This window comes from Cygnus olor, chromosome 3, assembly GCF_009769625.2.
Source record: "Cygnus olor isolate bCygOlo1 chromosome 3, bCygOlo1.pri.v2, whole genome shotgun sequence".
NCBI lineage: Eukaryota > Metazoa > Chordata > Aves > Anseriformes > Anatidae > Cygnus > Cygnus olor.
Window position 1 is genome coordinate 97,783,539 of NC_049171.1, and position 22,248 is coordinate 97,805,786.

General features: G+C 43.6%; 1 protein-coding gene across 8 annotated transcripts; it reads right to left on the bottom strand.

Annotated features, from left to right (window-relative positions):
* Positions 1-863: 863 nt before the first annotated feature.
* On the bottom strand, positions 864-21,340 carry PACC1 (proton activated chloride channel 1). 8 transcript variants are annotated; one of them, XM_040552790.1, is made up of 9 exons: positions 21,199-21,340; positions 17,953-18,049; positions 16,109-16,210; positions 13,854-14,008; positions 12,152-12,294; positions 11,491-11,547; positions 6,631-6,775; positions 3,150-3,254; positions 864-1,585 (listed from the first exon to the last, which is right to left on the bottom strand). In XM_040552790.1, exons 1-9 carry the CDS (start codon positions 21,232-21,234, stop codon positions 1,424-1,426), a joined length of 1,002 nt encoding a protein of 333 aa, XP_040408724.1. In that variant the 5' UTR covers positions 21,235-21,340; the 3' UTR covers positions 864-1,423. The 8 variants fall into 8 exon arrangements, with proteins under 8 accessions (XP_040408724.1, XP_040408719.1, XP_040408727.1 ...); XM_040552785.1 differs by having other exon boundaries at positions 16,109-16,318; XM_040552793.1 differs by having other exon boundaries at positions 17,953-18,112; positions 21,199-21,326.
* Between the last annotated feature and the right edge of the window lie 908 nt (positions 21,341-22,248).

Here is a 22,248-nt window from a genome sequence, read left to right on the forward strand (position 1 = left end):
ACCCTTGAACTGCACTACACTTGTCACTTAATGAAAAGCCACGAGTTATTTAGACAAAACTGTTAAACCCCAGTGACCCGTGCTTCTAACTTTAGTGAGTAGGGTGGAAGGATTTGTTCTGCTCTATTAAGCACATGGGGCCAGAGGAAGAGGCAAGAGCAGGAACTGCAAGTGACTCCCTCCTCCCCTCACCTGGCTGGACACAGGAGAAACCTGTATGTTGCATGCAGTCAGTACTGCTGCTTTTCGAAGTGCCTTGATTTTGCTCTAGAAATCACCTGGAAGTAGTACATTTTGTCCCAAAACACTTCCTTAAAGGCTCAAATAAAAAGAATTTGGGGGTGCTCTTCACATACTTACTGCTTTATTAGCACTCACTCTCTGTTAGTAGAGGATGGAAGAAGCAAAAGTTAACTCGGCATGCTCCCTTCCTCGCAGCAAACCCTTCCGAGCAAACACGCAGTAGTGCACTGCTGCCTTGTAGGCTGCACAATTCTCAGTTAGGCATCTGGACTAGTAAGGGACTTATAAGGAAGAAAAAGATACACACCACACAGCACAGTTAGTTAGTGCACATTCTCTGTATAATACAGAATCTCATTTAAATGCCAGGCTGATGAAAGACTTTCTTAATTCCTCAGGAAAGAAGGAAGGGTAATAGTCTTGAGAATTAGACTTTGAAATCTGTCATCAGCTCAGATGCCCAGCTCTTGAGTTGCTTGAGTTTACTTTGAGTTAGACTGATAGATTTTTGTTTTTTTACTTACATGTTTTGCCTTAATGCTCCCATTTAGATCAGCTCCTGTGAAACTCTAGCTGCAGCTGAGGGCTGGCAGTTTCAAGAGAAGGTACACAACAGCTTATTCGAACGTGTTTGTTTGTTTTAATATTAAAGTCAATACACTTTAAATCAAAAATGACATGTAATAGAATTCCAGTGTATTTTGTTTCAACACACTCTTTGGAGAGGGGAGGCCAGACCGTTTTTTTGCATGGGCTTTCCCTTCCACTAAACAGTCAAAGTAGTAACTGCATTCTGGTAGCAGATGCAGATCACAGCTCATGCAGACGTTAAATAGCTTCCTGTTCTGAGAAGCATTCAAAAGTGTCTTTTTTTTTTTTTATATAAAGAATTTAACTGCTACAGCATATTAGTGAATTTTCTCCTCTCTCCCCACTCCCCTCATACATTGAGGTAAGCCTGTTAAATATGGAATAGAAAAGCATGAGTTTGTTAGCCCTGCCTAGAGTTAGCTCTTTTCTGAAGTTCAAACGTCAGTTCACTAGGCTGTTACTCCAGCAGCTGTGTTTTTCCTGAAGAAAACATACCTGGTTTATATCTTTAACTGCTGTCTCGCTGAATGAAGTTCATTCCAGTTATTTTCTGTCCCTTCTGCTGTGAATAGTTAAGAGGCAGTCAGTCTCAGCTTATGTGGTTCATTGCTTGACTTCTCCTCTTCAGATGTCTCTTTCGGATTTTGATCATCCACTTAACACTTAACTTAGCAAAGTCTGCTGCCTTAAACAGAGCCAAAAAGATGCCACAGAGAAGAGCAATCATGTTCCAAGGATTTGCTGTGATTATCTGAAAGAGATTAAAAATATTATTCCCCTCCTCTGACTTGGTACATATTATACCTATGCATTAACAAACAATTTTCTTCTAACGGAAGTGTTTTGTGGCACATGCCTTCATGCTGCACAGCAGGCCTGGAGTTCGTGCCTTTGCCACACATCTGCCTTGCTCTACGATTTTTCCAATTCCTTCTGTGAGGAAGGAAACGCACAGATCCCAGGAGATGCCTATACTAGCTGCTAAATTCCTTTTAGACTATTTCAGCATGGTAAATTGTTTAAAGTGTTGGAGATAATTATGAAACTGCTAATTTAACCATAAGGATTACATTTACTATGTTATTTAAAGATTTACAAAAACAAGCAGTCACATGAAAGACGATATTCCAAAAGATAAACCTAAAAGAAGCAACTGCTGGAAAGCTTTAACAAGACAGCATTGTAATGCCAAACCAGGTTTTGACAGCGGCAACTGTTTCTGTAGAATTGCAGCAAGTATTTTATGTTTCTATTTTTAACTATATTTGGTTCAAAAGTAGTTAAGCTTATTTATAGTTTGCAATTCTCCTTGCACCCCTAGGCTCAACGATGGCTTCTAGGATCTCGAGATGAAGCAAGCAGATCTAGGCTTAGGCAGCAATAAAGTAACACAGCTTTCAGATTCGCCACGGGGTCTGCAGCACTGATGATGGCCAGCACAAGTGCGGTGTCACTAGGTCACCACCCAAGCCAGAAGGTCCTAAAACAGGCTTCCCCTACTTGTAAATCACAGTGGCTTTGGGAAAAAAAAAAAGGAATTTGAGAGATTTTGTTCATGACAGACCAGGTTGTCAAGCTGGGCCATTTTAAACGCCAAATTTTTAAATAGATTGACTTCACACATTTTGCTGTTCCATATTTTTCTGGGGAGGGCAAATAGATCTTTTTCCCCTGTGCTTCCCTGGAGCACCAGATCCATCTCACATGCTTAAGCACATACACCTGCAGGGATCCACACACCTTTTAAGCACTCCAGTGACTGCCAGTGATCTTGTCTGGCACATCACGCACCTCTGGCTGCAGTACACTGAGCTGAATTTTGAGTTTGTTTTTGTTTTGTTATTTAAATTAGGTACCAAGTTCTGGTCAGATAAGAGCCAAAAATTAGACTAGTCAATTTATTTTTATTAGTCTGATTTAAGCCTAGGCTTCTTGCGTGTCAATTAATAGGAAGAGTTATTAAATCAATTTACCCAAGCACACTTATTTAAGCAAAATGTTCAGACTTGACCCGAAGCTACAGTTTGCTAATGTACAGGGGACAGGTTTTTCTTAGCTACGTGCACCTTTAGCTGCAAGAATAATGCTGAGTGTCACTAAGACAAGGGAAGGCCACAGACAGTCTTGAGCCCCACTTAATACTTATTACTGAATTAAAATTAAATAAATAAACAAACACACACCCCAGACCAAAATTTTAAAAATAACTCCACTCTTCCTCTGGTACCTCACTCCAGGTAGAAACTCAGAGGCATACATATACACACACACCATGAGCACGTATAGCCTGACAACAATTCAAGAAGGTTACTTACATCTTGCACAGTCTGTATAAAAGGATCTTTCCATTCAAAGACGACAAAAAACAGCTGGTCACTTCTTGGTTTAGTCCTCTGGTCAATATAGTTAACCACACTAGTCTGGGAGAGGGGGGGAAAAAAGGTGGAAAAGGTGCAGGTTACTTTCTTTAGTTGTGTAATCCAGTCTCCTGTGCAACAGAAAAGGCTAGAAGGTGAAAACAAGAAGTTCATCCAATTCAGCCTTCCTCTACCTGGAACATTAGGCTCCCAAAATACAGAAAGGTCGGTTTCTTCCATCCGTTCTGTGCTCATGTTAATTTCCCATTTCTCACCTAGTACAAACGCTGCAGTACAATTTTATACTGGTAGCCAAGGCCCTTGTGATACTCAGCAATGCTGTACTATTGTACGTGATGCCCTCACACACACTGACGCAGTACAACAAAGGCACAACAGCAGCGTGCACCGTGGCGACAGCACAGGGCTTAGCCATGCACTAGCACGGCAGGTCTTACTTCACACGTACCTTACAGGTATTCCTTTCTGTCCCCGCACGCTCACAGCCCATATTCTCTTTAAAAGTCAAAATGACAGTACAGATGCACAGTTAACTTCATACACACAGGCAAGGACAAGCCAGATTTGTTCCAGTTGCAGGAAGGCAATAGGAGGTTTGGTATAATTCAAGGAAGAGTGAGAGATGCCACATCAAAGCCTTCATCTAGAGCGTTACTGCCCAAGTAACTTACTGAAAGCACTTTGTTCCAGGAAAATCAAGAATACTCCCGTTAAAGACAGCCTATCCATTCTCAAGATAACTGCAGCTGAGCTTTGGAAATGCCTTTATACATCACTCAAAAAAAAAAAAAAAATTTCCTCTTCCAGGTGTGGGGAGTTCATTTACAAAATTCATTTACGTGGGGTAATTTGGCATTTGAAAAGTTCTCATGAATGAAGGTTAAATCACTTTTATTTGCCAGAGAACTACACAATGGTGCAGGAATAATCTTTTTTGGAGAAAAAGCCAATACCTCCAGTGCTGCCCTTTAACTGAGTTACCACTTGAAACCATCACTGACTGGCACAGAGCTTTATCACATCTCCCAGGAGCTGTGATAGCCAGGATGCAGTTTAAGATACCAGACCGATGTTATGGCCACATGAAACTGCAGTCTTAATGCCTTCCCAAGTGTGGGTCTTAAGCCATCAGGCCTAAGAGAAGCACGTATCTTGTCCTGTCTGCACATACACACACCCCGAGCCCAGAAGGAACCACTTGCAGGCAATAATAGCACAGTTTGCACTACCCCCCTACCACTGGAAGACAATACAAACCACTTGGAGCCAGCCAGTCACCTAACAGGAAAGCTCACCAAAGTTACAGATGAACAAATGATGGAGGGACTTTGCCCTTCTCCAAACCTCAGAGGAATATCTACATCTTGGTGTGTGCACGGGGCAGTGCTGTTGCTCTTCCTGGAAGTAATGAATCCAGCAGCGCAGTTACTTCATTCCAGGATTGTAACGGGAACGATAGAGATGAAAACTGATTCAGCAGACACTGCATGGGGAACGACCTACCACAAAAACCTCCTACCTCTCTACCATGGCTTACTTTCCTTATGCATACCTTCAGATTTCTGTCAGACTCCTCCCTCCATGGAGGCACCCTGTGCCCGACCAGATGTTAGGCTGTGAACACACAGAAGCACTGTACGTGTCCGTTCCAAGCATATGGGAGCTTTACCACCTCTCGTTACCCTACAGCCTGTTTAATTATTGCAGCTTGCGACCACCCCAGCCATACTCATTCAAGAAAACCACACAGCAGGAAACAACCAGTTCACACAGCTAACTAAAAGCAATGGGAAGAGCAGAAAAGACCAAGTAATGACTACAGGACTACTTCACAGACCGACTGGCTATGCTTTTTGCCCTGGTGTTTGTATGCACCCTTCTGGCACGCTGTCGCCCAGTTTTAGATTGGAAAGGCGAATGGGTTTCCTTGCTCAATTTGAGCAGACGTTCTACTGTCAAACAAAGCAAGTGCAATTTGTCTGAGCTATTTCAACTTGTGCTGTATTATTAATAGGTAACTGACACACAAAATTCACATTTGTGCCAATTCCTACTTCCTATTTTTTATTTTAAAAAAGTAGTAAGTACACTGTTCACCTACACAGGTGACTGGAAAGCCCGTAACTGCTGGCCTGAACGGATGCTTACGGTCACAAGAAGCTCAGCTTTTTCTAACTTTGGGTCAGCCTCTTACTTCTACTTTGAGATGTGTTAGACTTGGGCACACAAAGAAGGACTTTCAAAAATCCCATAATAGGCAAGCACCAAAGGACAAGTAAAACAGAGCTATAGGTGATGAAGGACAGACAGACCGCAGCTGCCAGTCCTTACATGACATCAGCCGATTGCTGCATCCCTTCCTTCAAACCCAGGCCCTCACTGCATGACTGGAGGATTCTTCTGTTGCCCTCCCCCAGGGGAACCAGAGGGTACCCACCTCACAGTCACACCTCTGCTCTTCCCAAGGCTTTGCCACTTAAGCACCCTTTTCAAGTGGACCATGGACTAAGGGAAAGCATAGTAGTGTGCCTGGAAGATGGAGTATCTAAAAAGGACTGCTCTTAAAATTCTCTTTTCTCATCACCGATGAGCCTCTTCCTCTCCCACCAACACCGGGAGCAAGCTAACAGACTCAAAACACAATTATTCCCCTGTCCATTAGTGTGAACAGAACAGGAATGAAAGTCAAACTTGCTTCATCTCTAGCTAAGTCTGCATCTTCCGCTTGCATATTTTCTAGGTTTAAATGATGCAAGAAGTTGAGATACTCCACATTTCTAAGGATACTCAACAGATAAAAATACCAAATCCAAACAAAAAGCAGATGTGAGAGTGCTATAAAGGGTACTTAGCTTATGTTACCTCTTCATCCTAATATCAGACCCTGTGGTAACCTAAACAGTACCTCTTTCCATTACTATTATTTAGATAATTCTTTTGAAAATCTCTACCTTGAACTAAGGTAGCTCTGTTAGTTTTTCTATATCAGTCTCTTCAGACCCATACCTTAGACTACAGGTGTCACTGATGGCAGAGGCAGGGCCTGGAGTTTCTCACCTCTCTGTTAAGAGATGTGTCACCATACCAGTAGCAGAGCACACCACGACATTTACACTTCGACAGAGCCTCTCCACGTTGAGAAAGAACACAAGTAACTGTACAGCCAGTTCAGCTTCCAAAACCGCTCAGTGGCAAGTGGTATAACAAATGCCATTAAACAAAAGCCAACCTCCTGATACTTCACTTCAAAACAGACAACCCCTTCCCTCCAACTCATGTTGCTAAGTGCTCCAAGAGGTAGTTCTGTTAGACAATTATCATTAAAAACTTGCAACTTTTTGACAGCACCCAGTTTTTAAATCAACTAACAGGTCCTAAAAAAATAAAAAAATCTTTGGGAAGTTAATATTATTTTTACCTCTTGTTTGAATTCAACAGTCTCACTACCATCTTCTTCCTTTGTTTTCACCAAGGACATCTTGACCCAAGTTCGAAAGCCTCCGGAAAACTTCCAGCTGGAGTATGAACTTTCACAGTCCTTCATGAATTCTGCTTTTTCTGGACTAAAGGAAAAAAAGACCATTGCTTTACTGACCAAACTCTGAGCAGTGTCAGGGCACCGAAGGCAGTGAAATGTCAGGCCTACACTTCAAAGCACGTTCAAAATGCCCTTTATATTGAGATAGGCTCGATTTTAGCCTAACTAAAACATTGTTAGTAATAATGTTTTAGCACTTGCACTCGTGTTCTTAATCGCAGAAGACCCACCTGGTGCCCTACCGTCCCAGTACTGCCTCCCCCTGCAGATCTGCTGCTTTACAGGGGAGCTGTGACTTAACACTGCGACTTTCAGCCATTTTAAGTCTCCCAATACCCCTCACCCAGCAAGTGATGAAGAGGTAGCTCCAGGGCCTGTCTGGTGTCTGCCTAATGCACAGGACATGGTGAATTCACCTCTCCATTTACTTTGAGCTCCTCAGCACTGTGATTTTAGCCACTTTCACGTCACCTCCACAAAATAAGCCTATCCCTGCAGCTGCCTTTCAACAAGGTTTCACTCGAAATGAGTGGGTAAACCACTGTGATGAGTCACGAAGCATTAAAGCACAGACTGCTGATTTTTACTAAAGATAGAGTTCAGCTTATAGAGCCGTGCCAGGTTATGCTGGTCCTTCAGGCAAGGGAGAAGAAAGGGTTTTTCACTCCAAATAAACAAATCTTCCTAGGTGAAGGCAAAGAGTATACTTTTGTTCACATGGCAGAGGGAGCACATGGCCGGGCCTGCTGGGAGATTAAGCCATTTTGATCTTCCAGGAGAAAGATGCAAAGAAGTAAAGAAGACAAGGAGAGCTGAAGAAGCAGGCTCTTGTCCTGAAGAACAGGCCAATCGGGAAGACTGGCCCTGCACCAGCACTGGCTGGATTTGCACTTTCCCTTTTTCCTTAGTCTTCAGAATTAGGGCTCCTTTTCTTTCTACAAACAACTTTTTGAGAGCGACTTTTTGCTCGGGCAGATAATGATAGGACATGGGGGGAATAGTTTAACTAAAAGACGGGAGATTCAGATTAGATGTTAGGAAGAAATTCTTCACTCAGAGGGTGGTGAGGCACTGGAAGAGGTTGCCCAGAGAAGCTGTGGATGCCCCATGCCTGGAGGTGTTAAGGTCAGGCTGGTGGGGCCCTGGGCAACTTGATCTAGCGGGTGGCATCTAGTGGGTTGGAACTGGATGGTCTTTAAGGTCCCTTCCAACCCAAGCCATTCTGTGATTCTGTGGTATCTTTATCTATCTGTACCATTAGCCGTTTGCTTAGTTGTCCCAACAGGATGGTAGCACACTTCTCCAGCCCCCACTGGAAAGATTTGGGCAAAGCATCACAGCAAACTCCAACACCTGACTGCTCCTTGCCACACAAACCACTGACGTAGGGAGACCTACCCTGGCAATTATTTCTTCCCCTTTTGGTGTATGGGTACAGCTGCAGCCGATGGGACAGTCAGGAAGAACATGGTACTTTGCCACTCGGAGGAACAGACATAATTAGCACCCTGCCAGCCAGTCACACGCCTAATGCATGACTCAACACAGCATCCCAGCACAGCTTTCCAAACCAACATGGAAAATTGAGGCAGGAAGCTATGACATGGAGCTGAGCACTACAGCCACAACGCACTTGGTAAGCAGGCAGCAATACAGTACTTTGCCTGTGACAGTAATTGTGGGCTTGAGAAAGAAACATTAGAATCTTAGGAGAAGCAATCTGAGATGGCATCTCCTTGCGCGCGCCCATAACCCAGGCCACTGCCAAAGAGATGGGGGGGAAGAAAAAAAAAAAGGAGGGAGGGAAGGGACAGAGCAGAGACACAAAAGCTTTGCACAAATAATAGCAGAGGGCAAGCAATGTCTGGGAGTTCCCCTGTGCTCAGGGAACTGGAAACTCTCTGACAGCCATGGGATGTAATAAAGGGTCAGATGTGGTACCGAAAGTCTCGACCCTTCTGTGTTGTTATTTATTTCTCTGCACGCAACAATCCACACCAAAGAAGTGAAGATGAAACTCTGTTTAGACACAGAAATAATCTCTGACCTGTTCAGACTGGTATTCATCATCTCACATGACTAGAAGTTATTTTACATGCTAAGCTAACAATAGTTTTGACAGTAATATGTTCAGAGGATTTTCTTCTTAAACCCATGTATTACACTAATGATAGTTGAAGAAAGGAACTCGTATGTTTAGCTACAATTTTTAGGTAACTTGCAAGGGTTTCATTATTTCCTTCCCTCCAATTAATATGGCACAGCAGCTGCCACTGTCTTTAAAAACAAAAGAAAACTACAAAAGAAAAAAAACAGTGGCAGTACCCTTCCAGCTCAGTCCAACAATAGCATATAGTTCAACAGTGCTCTGTGAAGGCCAGAACAAAGCCAGCAAGCACTGCCAGCTTCATGCAGTCTGTTGATCCAATTTTAACACAAGAGCTGCAGAGAATAAAACCCTTGACAGAAACAACTGGACTCTGAGTCCTTACCACTTGCTATGCCTCAGGAAAATCCTTAAAGATACAAGAATCCAGATGCCATTTTTATTATTGCTTATGATATGATTACTGTTCACTGATACGATTATTGTTATTTAAAGCAAAAGCAAGCTGCACAGAATAGTGCCTGCAAAGAAGCTGTGCTGTCGATACAGCTGGACTACTCTCACCAATTTCAAAGGTGTTCAGATTGTGATTTAAGATGATGGAATACCTACATACATATTTCACAGCAGTCTGCCTATCCATTCCATCCTAAGCTCTTTGCAGCCATTGCAATAAAACTGTAAAGGTAATCGTGATAGCTGGTGAGTTTTAGCACGTAGCTCAGGATCTTTAATAGCACTTTACATTAGTTGCTGGGCACGGTGCTAAGAGCATGCTCTCATAACCCCTAAGTGAGGCACTTTGTCAGGAAAAGTAGTTAACAGCAGTGAGCGTTTGAAGCCCTTAGAGGCTATATGGAAGGACAAAATTACACTGTCGATACACAACAGTTCCTAAGGATATCAGTCCAGGCTTTCCAGCAGCTAAATTTAGCAGCAGCTGATGAACCGGAAGCCATTTCTGCTTCCCCTCCTGCTGGAAGCTGGACAGAACAATGCCACATCCAAACACACCCCACACATGCATGACATTTCACATGCTCAGGAGAAAACACAAGTTTTCAGCCTGCTCCAAACCTGTCCAGTTCGTGCCCTGGGATGCCAGGAGAGCACTACACAATCCCAAGTGAGGTGAGGCATGCAGTTTGTACTGAGCTTTGGAGGATGCTGCAAAAGAGACAGTACCAAAGCATCTCGCACACACTCGTTCTCTGTCTGTACTTTACCCAGACACGCACATCATCTACCACCACATTTAAAGGCCTACACGCCTTCGCCAAATTTTACCATTACCTGGGCTACTTCCAAACCAGCCTTACCTCACGTTGCTGTCTGCCACAAACAGGCACAAAGGATGCATCCCCAAACAGACATTTCCTGCCTTTTGCATTGCTCCAAGCATAACCCAGGCTCAGCCTTCATGCCCCAGCTTCAGTTCTGCTGCCTTCCAACAGAGACAAAGCAGCTTCTTTAGGAACAGCGTGTCACTTCCCCTTCTCTTCAGGGACTGATTCTGCCATCTAACCTGTCAGACCTGGGAAACCTGGAGGCAAGAGGTTGCAACCCCAGTTTCTCCAGGCAACTTACAGATGATTCTTGCTTATTCACCTACTCTGGCACAAACACAGCCTTCCAGCTAGGACCTTGGCAATACTACTTACTGCTGTTTTTCACACCTAACCTACCTTTGCACAACGCGTGGTAGAAGCATTTCAGACAGCGGCATGCAGACCGCCGTGCAGGAAGAGACGCTTTACATACTGCCAGCTTCAATGGGACACGCATGTTTTAGTTTGGAAACAAACAGCTCTTTAAAATGGCTTATCTGCAGATTGGTACAACGAGCAGAGAAACGTGGCTTCCAAGACTTGAGCATACCTAGTCCAATTTGCGTCTTGGTAAGTTTGCTCGTTCTGCAAAAAGACAGTGACCAGATGCAATGCAACCACACCTTCTGATCTCTCCTCCACTGACATTGTCTCAGACAATGCTCGTGTTTCGAAGCACAGACCCAACCGTGCACCTCACTGGAATCAGTCCCACTGTACCTACCGCTAACTGCAGCACAAGCCACAAAAACTGAGAAAAATCCAATGCACAAGGAACAAACCGCACCTTCTCCATCACTACTCTCCGTTGGTGTTTTCTCATACTGAAACACAAAATACCTGGAATGCTAGAGGCATCTGAGGTGCCTTTGTACAGTTACAGTAAATACTTGATAACTTAAGCTTAATGTCTGTCTCCTTCACTGAAGTAGAAACACTTCGTAAGAAGTGAATTCAGACAACTGGTCTTCGGCCACCCACAGATACTGTGACTGAACACTTTCAGTCTTTGCTCCGTCTGAAAAACACCAGCATGATCATGCCCAAGCCTCCAAAAATGCTTCACTGCAATAAAGTGCTACTTCTCTTCCCCTCCATCACCTTAATTCGCTCTGCATATGCCCTTTATCCACTCCCCCTTTTTCATTTTGCATCCCAGCCATTACCAAAGTAATGCTTTCTATTAGGTCTCACTGTGACTAATGCCTCTTGACTAGCTTTTAATCTGGATCACAGAGCGGAGAAGAACTTGAATTTAAATTAAAAGCAAAAATTAAGCAACTTAAGTACGGAGTTTATTCTCACCAGCAAGGAATAAGAGTGGGGCTTTCAAGAAAGTTCAATACAGGATTAATTCCACTCCTATTAAAATCAGCAAAAGGTTGATCAGTCACTCCAATGGCATCAGTATCAAATCAAAACAAAGTATTTTTAAAACCCGCACCTACAAAATTACACCATCCTTTAGAATCTTAAAACGAGCAGTACAAACACAGTTAATCTTTCAATGAAATCAATGAAACTAATTGATCTAGGGATCTGATCTTTATAGTAACTGCTTTAAAAAAAAAAAAGAGGTAGAGAAACATTCTTGTTCTTAGTGCCCTTCATTATCACACTGCCAAGTACAACCCACTTCCTGATCACCCACAGCAGTGGACAGCAGCAAGACAGTGAAAACTTCAAAATTTCTAGAAAGTGCAGCAGCAAATGGCTGAAGCTCAGCTGAAGGGCACTTTCTGTCACTGAAAGTATCCTCAATTCATTTTCTAAAGAGTGAGATTAGTAATCTAAGACATGAAAGTCCAACAGAAATAATCCAAGATTTTTTTTATTTTTATTTTTTTTAATAAAAAGAATCATCATAAAAGCCTCTCAAACTTTCCACCCAAAATACCTTCCTTGCACTAGTATTGCTATGGTTGCAAGTTCAATGCTGTTACAGGTTCATCATCCCTTTACATACCTGTTGATGAACTCTTGGAAAGAAGAAAACAGAAGGTAGTCAATGGCACTAAAATCTTGGTCTGTTTCATTTAAATGAAACTGCAAAAATACCAGTTCCTTTTTCTTCACATCACGAGGGCCTTGAACAACCAAAGCATACTTCTATAAGCAGACAAAGAGACAGTGAGAGTAGGAGAGGAATCCTCATTTCCCATCCTTGAATTTGCCATCACTAATACTCTACATAAATCTAATACACATTGAGATTTTCCTGGCCTCTAATAAGTGCACACCTATTAAAATATCCCCAAATGCTGCCTGCTTTAGTATTAACAAATTCCTCCTTTTGGTTGTAAAAATGAAGTCTCTAAATCAAGATTTAGTGTTTTGCTGAGAAATCTGCATCCCAGTTCCATCCCAGTCATTTGGGTTCACGTGGAATTACCAGTCAAGGCTCTGCAGCCTGCATTCTGCAGACAGACAAACAAAACAGTTTTAGGCATTACAGCCTAGGAACTTTCGGCTCTTGACATGAAACAAGTTAATTTGCAGTCTGATGTGGAGAACATCAGGCTTGTCCTCGAGAAAGGCACAGTTTCATAGCCCCAAGCTCCTTAAGCAAGCTGCTGAGGAGGGATGAGGGGAAGAAAAAAAAGAAAAAAAGCTAGCTAGCAGGCAGAATACAACTTAAAGTAGTGCAAGAATTACACTGGACAGCAAGCTGTTGCTTGCAGAATGACTCCACCCATTTGAACATGGCTCTATGTGGTTCAGAGGTCTGCCTCAGTGCCTCTCCATTCAGTTGCAGGACTAGAGCCTATGGGATCCACAAGTTTCTAAATAAACCTACCACATAGCATAAAAGGCAGGTTCTTAGTTTGTTAAAACATGCAAAAATAATGTGATACTGGCAGAAATTAAATATTAAGACTTAAAGTATTATTTTCAAATATATTAAGGAGCTGCTTCCCAGAAAGAAATGGTGACTGGAAAAAGGCAAGACATGAAGATGGGGGAAAAAAAAGGTGACCAAAGAGGTAACTAAATTGTTTGTTCGCATTTAGTTTCCTTAGGAAGGGCCTGAGCAATAACTTTAGATGAGATACAAATGATCATATTTAATAGTTTATTTTCTGAACATTTACCTGTACAGAGGCCAAATTCCCTGTGTTTTTAAGAGGAATTTAAGACATATATCAATATATCATCTTATAGGCACACAGCACTTCAATACAATGAAATGCTTTGGCGCCCAATTAAGAATTTTCCAAGTGTGACAAAAATAGTATTTAACTCCTAGCAAACACGCAAAAAGACAGAAGTTATCCTGTTTTAAATGACATAACTGCTACTGCTTTCAATTAATCTTAGATTTACATTATCAAGGAGTTTGCTTGCCAATTTATTCAGGAGAGGAATTAAGGGAGAGTTTCATTGTGAAAAACAAGACTCCTGTTCCATTCAGGTTTTCACGTTGCACACAGCCACATGACAGCTGATCATTCCTAACATATACACACACTGACTGGGGTCTTACATTTTGGAAAACAATAGGATAGGTGGCTTGAAGGGGGGGGGGGGGGGGGGGAGGAAAAACAAAGAAACCAACCCTTCCCCAGAAGAAAGGATATTTTGCAGCACTTCAGAAATATTTTTACTTTCAAATACTGTTACAAGCTGAAACCCCTCACTGAATAAGGTTTATTCTATTATATTATTACCATTGTTTGATTAGTAAAAGGATCTGTGTAGTTGATTCTCCGAGTGGTGCACTCAATTTTTCCTTGCTGACCTGGATTTATCAGAGGCGGAATGTGATCATAGTAATGATGCTTGCAGCTAAGCAGCCGAGCCTTGCCTGGGTAAAAGGCAATACCTGTTTCGGGAGAAAAAACATTGAGAAGAGTTGACTTCTTTCTCATGTTCATAGATTTTCATTCTGGGATTTAATCCCACAGGATACTGAGCTATCTTGCCAAGATCCAGCAAAACAATCAAATTAAACTATGTGCTCGAGTATTTTCCTGTACCAGGACAACAGTGCCAGCCACATCAGGACAGAAGCCCTGCAATGCGTTGCAGAAAATCCAGATTCCAGTTGAGTAACCACAACTAAAAGTTCACAAAAGTGACTAAGTTTCCCTAGTCCTCCCACAAGCCTGCAGCTAATGAATGAGTTCCTCTGGCCCCAAATGAGAAGAATGTGTAAAGTAAGCTAGGAGACCACTGAAGTCAAATGGGACACAAAGTGCTTCAACATGTACGTGTTTCCAGATGCTGTCATTTAACACGTTGTATTTTCACTAGAAAAAGCACATGTACTATACATGAGAGATTAAAGGTCACCGGCTGATCTCATAAAAGCAAAAAGATGTTCTTCAGAACATCTAGCATCTTCTGTTCACAAAATATGTCATGATAAAAATCAAAGCCATAAAACAAGTACTAACTGTACCAATCCCTTATTATTTTTATTGCTAGGTAGGCAGGCTACTTCTTCACCTTTATGGAAATTCATTCACATGTATATACCATAAGTCTGTGGTTCCACAGCAAGAGCAAGCATTAAAAAATCTCAGTCACCTCAGCTGTAGAAAGCTAGCAAAATACAAGACCCAAAACCAAAAATCCTATTATGCCACATTTAGTATTGGAAACAAACTTGCCTGAAGATAATCTAGACGAACTACCAAAAAAGTGTAATTTATTAGATACGATTAACTCACACAGCTGAGATGGCCTGTCCACCAAAATGCAAGACGTCAAAGTAGTCAGAATACATCAGTCTAAAACTGCTTTCTTTCCTTCTTCAGTGCTCCATGCTTGCAACCTGACATCTCATCTAACTTTAACAGGGCAATGGAGTAAAGGGCTACATTAATTTATGTTCTCTGACCTGGCAGGAATCCCCCGCCAATACTTCTGGATTTATAAGTATGTTGCTCTGTTTCTTTCAATGACATTTTCTTCCTATTGCTGTATAAAAAGCTCACATGGAGAAGAGAGAAAAGGGAAAAAAACAAGAAAGAAAAGGGAAAACACCTGCTTAATTTACTGTCAAAGCTATACAGGTCACATTCAGAAACCTACTAAGAGAGCTGAGCCTAATTAACCATACAGAAAAAAACACAGGAGTACAACAACAACATGAAACACTCACCTTTCAACCACAGGTACTGAAACAGTGATTTGTAAAATGTGGCAAGACATTAAAGTAGACGTGTTATTTTTAAATTGGAAACTGACGTACAAGTAGCTTCCAACGCTGTTTGAGCTGCACTTGCTGCCACAGCTCTATGTATGAATGGTTACTGGATAATTTAACAAAAATAATAATAGAACTCACTATTCAAAAAAGGTTTCTGCAGAGTAACCCCTCCTGCAAACTGCAATACAGTTTTCTAGTGTCACATCACATTTTTATGGCAACACTCTTCTCTGCAGCCACATCACATTGTCGTTGCCTTCTGATGTGATACGGCATTGTAAATAATGCACAACAGTAGGCAGTGGCACTGTGGGTTTCTTTGTGGTTTGTTTGGAGAATCCACCTTCTTAACTGTCAACAGCACTTCACTGTCCAGCGCAGGAGTGAGATCATGGTACAGATCCTATGTGCTACCCTGCTTGAATGATACTGTTTTGGGAGTATTTCATGAGGAATTATCTTCTTCCCCTAAAAGAGGGCTCATTCTAGAGTGTGCAAACATTCCTGTTTTTCAAATGTTGCAGCACACCCCGCAGCTGCTGTCATTCATGTTATTGGCAGGAACCCCCATATATCTGTCCTATAATGTTAACAATTCCATGCAAAGTCAACACAACACAGAATAAAAAAAAAAAAAAGGCAAGTAAAAGATCTGGGTCAAAGCATTATATGCACTCCGGGCCCTGGGGAATCAACACTGAAAATGTAGAACAGTGCAAGATCAATGTGAACAACAACTCTACCCATTCTGTTTGTTACCAGACTTACCAGGTGCATCGTACAAGGACACTTCTTTGTAAGAGACCGACATCACGGGGTGCTTGAGCTTCTCCCTGAAGTCACTGATGGTTTGGTAGACAAGGAATACAGCTACAGCCATGAGTAGCAGATAAATAAACAGGAGAATTACTGAAAAAACATTCTTTAGGCAGGTCTTGCTGAAACGCAAAGAAGGGGCACTGGTACCCAGTTCACTATCTGGAACCAAACAGAATATGAATTAGGACTTTAAAACACAGATTTGGGGGCTGAATTTATGTAGTGTTGATTTAAAGATCAACCGCTTGAGAGGAAAGTAAATCTCAAACTCAGCTTGATCTAAAAAACACAACTATTGCTATTTTTAATGATCAATGAGACAGCTGCTTCCTTCTCCGGCATGAGGCAGTCTTTGGATGCTTGTGCCCCCTTTTTTTTTTTTTCACATGTTGAATTTGGCATTCACTTAAGGACATGACAGGAAACAAGGTTTATTTTCAAGAATGTCAACCCAGAAATAAAGTTCAAAGTTCATAAGAAACAGTTAATGGTCAGTCTTTCCTCCTGGAAAATACAACTTATTCCCCTCCACCTTCCAATCGGAACTGATTCTGACCACATTTAACATGTGTGTCAGCAGAGAGATTTTAATATTCTAATAATGCAAATAGCTGCGTATGAGCATATTATGTCTCCACCATAGTAGCAGTGACTGTGCATTTGCTACCCTCTCATATCTGGAGTCTAATTCGTAACTCCTTGTGCATACTACAGAAAGTTTCACAAAAGAAGGCTTCTTCCAATTATACCTAGAAAAAGACAGACCCGATTCCTTCCTCCTTGCCTCTAACGCTTATCCTCTGAAGATCTTCACAGTAGTCTCACCTGTACACACAGAACGACACAAATGCTTTTTCCCCCCCATACTCCTTGCATTCTCCATTTCTTTTGACAATACTTGTAAGGAAAAGGTTTAGGTACTCGAGTTACATGTCACATTTTGATTGTCAGCGATATATGGCTGAACACACAAAACAAGCATTAAAACCCAACATATAGGAAATAAATAGGCATATTTTATACTGACTTTTCTGTGTTGTGTAATTTAATGAGTCAGGCCCTCTCAGGCTATGCCACACTCTGCCCTTCAATTATAATAGCATGGTTTGGTATTTGGTCCTTATCACAGCAAACACTAGCCTTATTGTAGGTCCTGTTGAGCACATAACCTCATGTAAAGGTCCGTGGCCACGCACGTGTTCTGAAGTTCATTGCCAAGAGATGTCAGCCAAGAAAATTAAGACCTTGATATGCATAAAATTGCACTACTAACAAAACGCCCTCTTAAACAGCTGCAAAACATTTAGGGGATACTCACTTCATGTTGGCTTACCTTACCACCCAAATCTGGGCTGCAATAAGCCCATTTAACACTGCTCCACACTCTCCAAAAGCAGGTCCAAATAGTCTAACTAAAACCTGTTTTGAAGCCTGTGTTTGGTACTGCATCTTGCTCACGTAAATCTGGCACAGACTTTGTTTGCAATCCACTGCCATCACAAACACTGCAACTCAGTAAAGATACAGCCAGCACAAAAGGCAGATGACATACTAAGCTATCTCAGAACCAGGTGTGACAAATCTTCTTTGACTGAGCACATTTCATGGCGAAGAAATATTCTCATCTCACTCCCTAGAAAAGCTCCTTAGCTTTCCAGCTATACTTATTCCTCAAAGTAAGTCACTTAGTGTTTTGTTTGCTCTCACAAGTGCAATTAAAAAAAAAAAAAGCTTGCATAGAAGCAGCTTATCAGCCACTTTAAATTGGTAGCTTTTTGGTCAATAGTTCTCACCTGGTAAAATAACAGAGCTGGCATCTTCATGAACTCCCATCTCTCCTCCTCTCTCCTCTGCTGGGTTTTCAGATACTCGCTCCACATCTTCACTCAGCTGTGTAGTTAAAACAGTGGTTCAATTTCCAAATATGCTCTCAACTTGCAATTGCTGGAATTTCTATGGTACAAATAAGAGAGGCTCCAACTAACCAAACACACAAAAACATGCCCCCGGTCCAAGAGCACCCAGAACCCGTTCCGCTTTGCACAATTCAAGAGTCACATTTGCGTAGACCTATACCTGAAAATTACATGACTTGCACACTGCAAAAGGGAAAGATGGCACATTACATTTAACCTACTTCTAGCCTGCTCCTTTAAGGATAGCATCGCCTCTTCTTTCGAGATCAAAGTAATTGTTCCCCTGGCAGCTTCAGCTCACGCTGAACCCCCACTTAGAGCAATGCCTTCTGAAATAAGCAGGAACTCCGTTCTGTCACTCAGGAACATATCTTTAGGTATAAACAAACCACAGCACAAGCCAGCAAACAGACCATTAGCACTTAATAAAGGTGCGTAAAAAGTAAATTGCGTTTGGACAGGTATTAGGGCAAATAACTCAAACGCAGTCCCAGCCACGTAGGTAGGTGGGTCATTAAAATACAATGAACACCCCCAACATTTCTGGTACTTATTTGAGCTCACTATAAGTATTACTCGGTATTAGTGGTTATGCAACTCCCAGTGTTTCTAAATCAGCAGCAGAGACCAGATGTTTTCTTGTTTTGCTGTTCAGAGCTCTGTGCCCAAACTGCCAGGACACCTCCATCGAAGTCAGAAGCTTGTCGCATCAGATAGGCAACACACGAGATCATGAACTGCTGGACTTCTTTTCCTCCCCCGTGTGTTAAACATATCTACTGTATGTTTCCCAAGCTTCTTTTATGCCAGGGAACAACACACAAATTACAGCACGGTGAGCTGGGGCCTAAGCTTGCAGCCTATCATGTGTTGCACAGGAACTGTCCAAGCTAAACACTCAGTATCAAATAGCTAATTAAGTAAGGGTCCTATTTTAAGGCAAACAGGTGAGCAGTTAATGCAGTAGCCACACTGAATACTGTTAAACTTTACTTCCCCAACTTACTTAACAGTAACACGCATGTATCCGTAATATTTTCCTTTCACGCAACTCTAATTAGGCATCAAAATTATCATCATTACACCACTAACAAATCATCATTAGCACTTATTAGGAAAGAGTCCACTCATTTCACATCTCGGAAGACTGACGTAAAGCCTCCATCACCTCCTGACGTACTTCTGTATTCGTTTCCACCATCCAAAGCAAGTTGAAAGCATTAACCCCATTGTTTTTAAATGTTTTGCACATAAGTATGATTTCCCATGGTGTGAGGCAAGGAGCACACAGGTAAATAACAGGCTACACACAGCTCATTTGCAGGAGACTTGCTGGAGTACAACCGAAGATACTTGGTTCAATTACCTGCATAAAATAAACGAAATTTAAGATGGCCTTAATTTAACTTCTGTAGGGCCACATCAGTTCTATTTGTTTACCTGACCCAAAACCAGCTATTCTGACACGGGAAGAATACTCACTGGGCCTTTTGTACCAGTTTGCTAAATCAGCTAAATAGCCGGTTCCAATTATACTCGTGCAAATTCCTTACAGCAGAGCTGATCCAAACAGCTGCCACAAGTTACTGAGGCACTGCAGTTTCACAGCTGCCTCCCACACCTCTCTGGTTGGGCTCCCGGGTACAGACACCTCCTCGACTGAGGTGATGTAGAGGGTAGGTGAACTCTATTTCTGACAGCAAGAAGGTATCAACACAAGGTTAAATGAGAACTCCATTTGCAACGCTGACTACCCTCTCAAGAGGATCTACAGTGGTTCTAACACATAGGAAAATAAAAAGTCAGAAGAATGTAATCTCTCAGCATTCCTAAGAAACAAACAGGAAAACAATATGTGACCACATTTTATTATCTCTACAAGGCAGGCAGTCTCACATGCCCTTCACGCATACCACCAGTACAGCTAGTCAAAAGCAGGGAGCGCTCACATTGCCTCAGGTGCGCTGAGCTGAGACACAAGACCAAGCCCACCCCCACCCCCCGCAAATAATAATTTCACTGCAAATCCCAAGCACCTGACCTGACAAGACGTGAAGGTAGGCAAGCACACCCACTGAGGCCACTAAGAGCCCGCGCTGCTCATGGTCCACCGCGGCATCACGCCGACGTACAGGGCCGCACTCCTCCAACAGCTGGGGGGCTGGCACAGCATCGCTGCACGGCTGTGCCAGCTGATCCTGGCTCCTCCAGAAACTCGGGCAGAATCCCCAGAGCACAGCAATCAGCAGCAGGGAACCTGGCGTTCACCGAGGGTGTTCACGCCCACAGGCCGGCTCGTCCCACGTGTTATTTTTGATAAAGAGGCGAAGCACGGTGCTAACGTGCAAGGAACAGGGACGGGCAGGGCAGTTACGGCTATCAGAGGACGTGGAGATAGGATAGGACACCAAGAGCAGGGAGGGCACAAAACAACTTTGTTCAGCAATCCGCAGGGCTCCACACGCAGCTGAGTGGGAAACAACCGCAGGAGCTTGCTCACAAGCCAGCAGTTCCCCTTCAGCGCTGCACACAGAAAGGCACGGGACAAAGGGAGGTTCAGAACAGGTGATCGCAGGCGTTTCAGCACCCTGCTAGGGGCTGGGGCGGCACGGAGAAGCACAGCTGCTGCACTCACAGCACCCAGGCAAGCACCAGGGGGCTTGGGCCAGCCCAGGGCACGGGGAGCGGTGCCAGCGCCACACAGGGGCACCGTGCACAGCCAGTCCGTGCCGTCAGGCATCGCCACGGCATGGCTAACCGTCCCGAGCACTCCTCCTACACACACGCGTTTACACGAGTCAATTTCATCCCGATAACCGCGGGGTAAAGCCTTCCTAGCGGACACACCCCTCAGACAAGAGGAGAGCTCCTCTGTGCAAGTCTATTGCCGGTCCACCGCCTCCCAACGCCCCCCAGCCCGCCGTGAAAACCCCAAGGAGAGCCCCAACAGCCAGCACCACGAGAACGTGAAGCCCCAACAGCCAGCCCCACGGCACTATGCCCAGTGGACACAGGCGCACACCCGCACCGCCTTTACTCGCGACAGGCAACCCGAAGCTGCCGGCGAACCCGCCCAGAACCGCAGGGGGGGCTCACGCTGCCGCTGCCGGCCCCAGCCCGTACCTCCTGGTAGGACCCAGCCACCTCCGGCCTCAGCATAGCCCCGGCACGGCACGGCACGGCACGGCACGGCAGGGACACGCAGGCGCCGGGTCCCCCCCGCTGGCCGCTGCCCGCCCCGCCGCGGGCTGCCGGGAGCTGTAGTCCGCGGCGCCTCGCTGAGGAGAGCGGGGAGCTGGCGCTGCGAGGCTCGCTGCGCAATCAGTACATTAATTCCCTTTGGTGCCGGGTTTTGAGGCGTGTTTAGGAATCTCGGCCCAATTCTCTTGCTCTGCGTAAGATGACGTTGGCCCGTGCCGTGGGGGTTCTCCTCACAGCAAAAGCGGTTCTTTGTGAGGGTTGTAAGAACATTTCCCTCCGGGGTAATTACATCAGTGTGCTCCTTAGTGATGGGGAAACCTGTTTTATTTTATTTTATTTTATTTTATTTTATTTTATTTTATTTTATTTTATTTTATTTTATTTTAACCTTACCTTACCTTATTACCTCAGACGCCTCACAACACAAGCTGTCCTAGGCAAGAACGACCCAACGTAAAACATTTTTTCCCACTCTCCCTGAGAGGCACAGGGTGTATTTGCTCCCTTGGGGCTGCTAGCCATGCACCGAAGCAAGGGCCCAGCCTGGCACAGCAACACCGATGATGGGGTGCTCCAGGAAGATAAAAGACCAAAAAAAAAAATCCCCACCAAACAACCTCATAAGACCTGACTCATGAGCCATCCGTACACAATTACCTATTTTTCTTCCCCAGCGTGTAATTGGTAACATTTCATAATCAAGGAAAAGCACGCAAAACATTTCTTGCACCGAGACGTAACGCTGCGGTAGAGTTGCTGCTGACCATTTCCCTGTGCCTAGGACCCACAACCAGTACGTTAATAACCAAGAACTGAAGTCCCTTGACGACAGCATTCCTAATGCACAGCCTCTCCTTTCCGAAATGATACTTTAGGTCTCGTTACTCATTTTGCACATCGCTGTGGCTCAAAGGCAGGCTCTAGCTCACCCCCAAATCCCTAACACTTCTGACAGATGTTGGCTGCTATTCA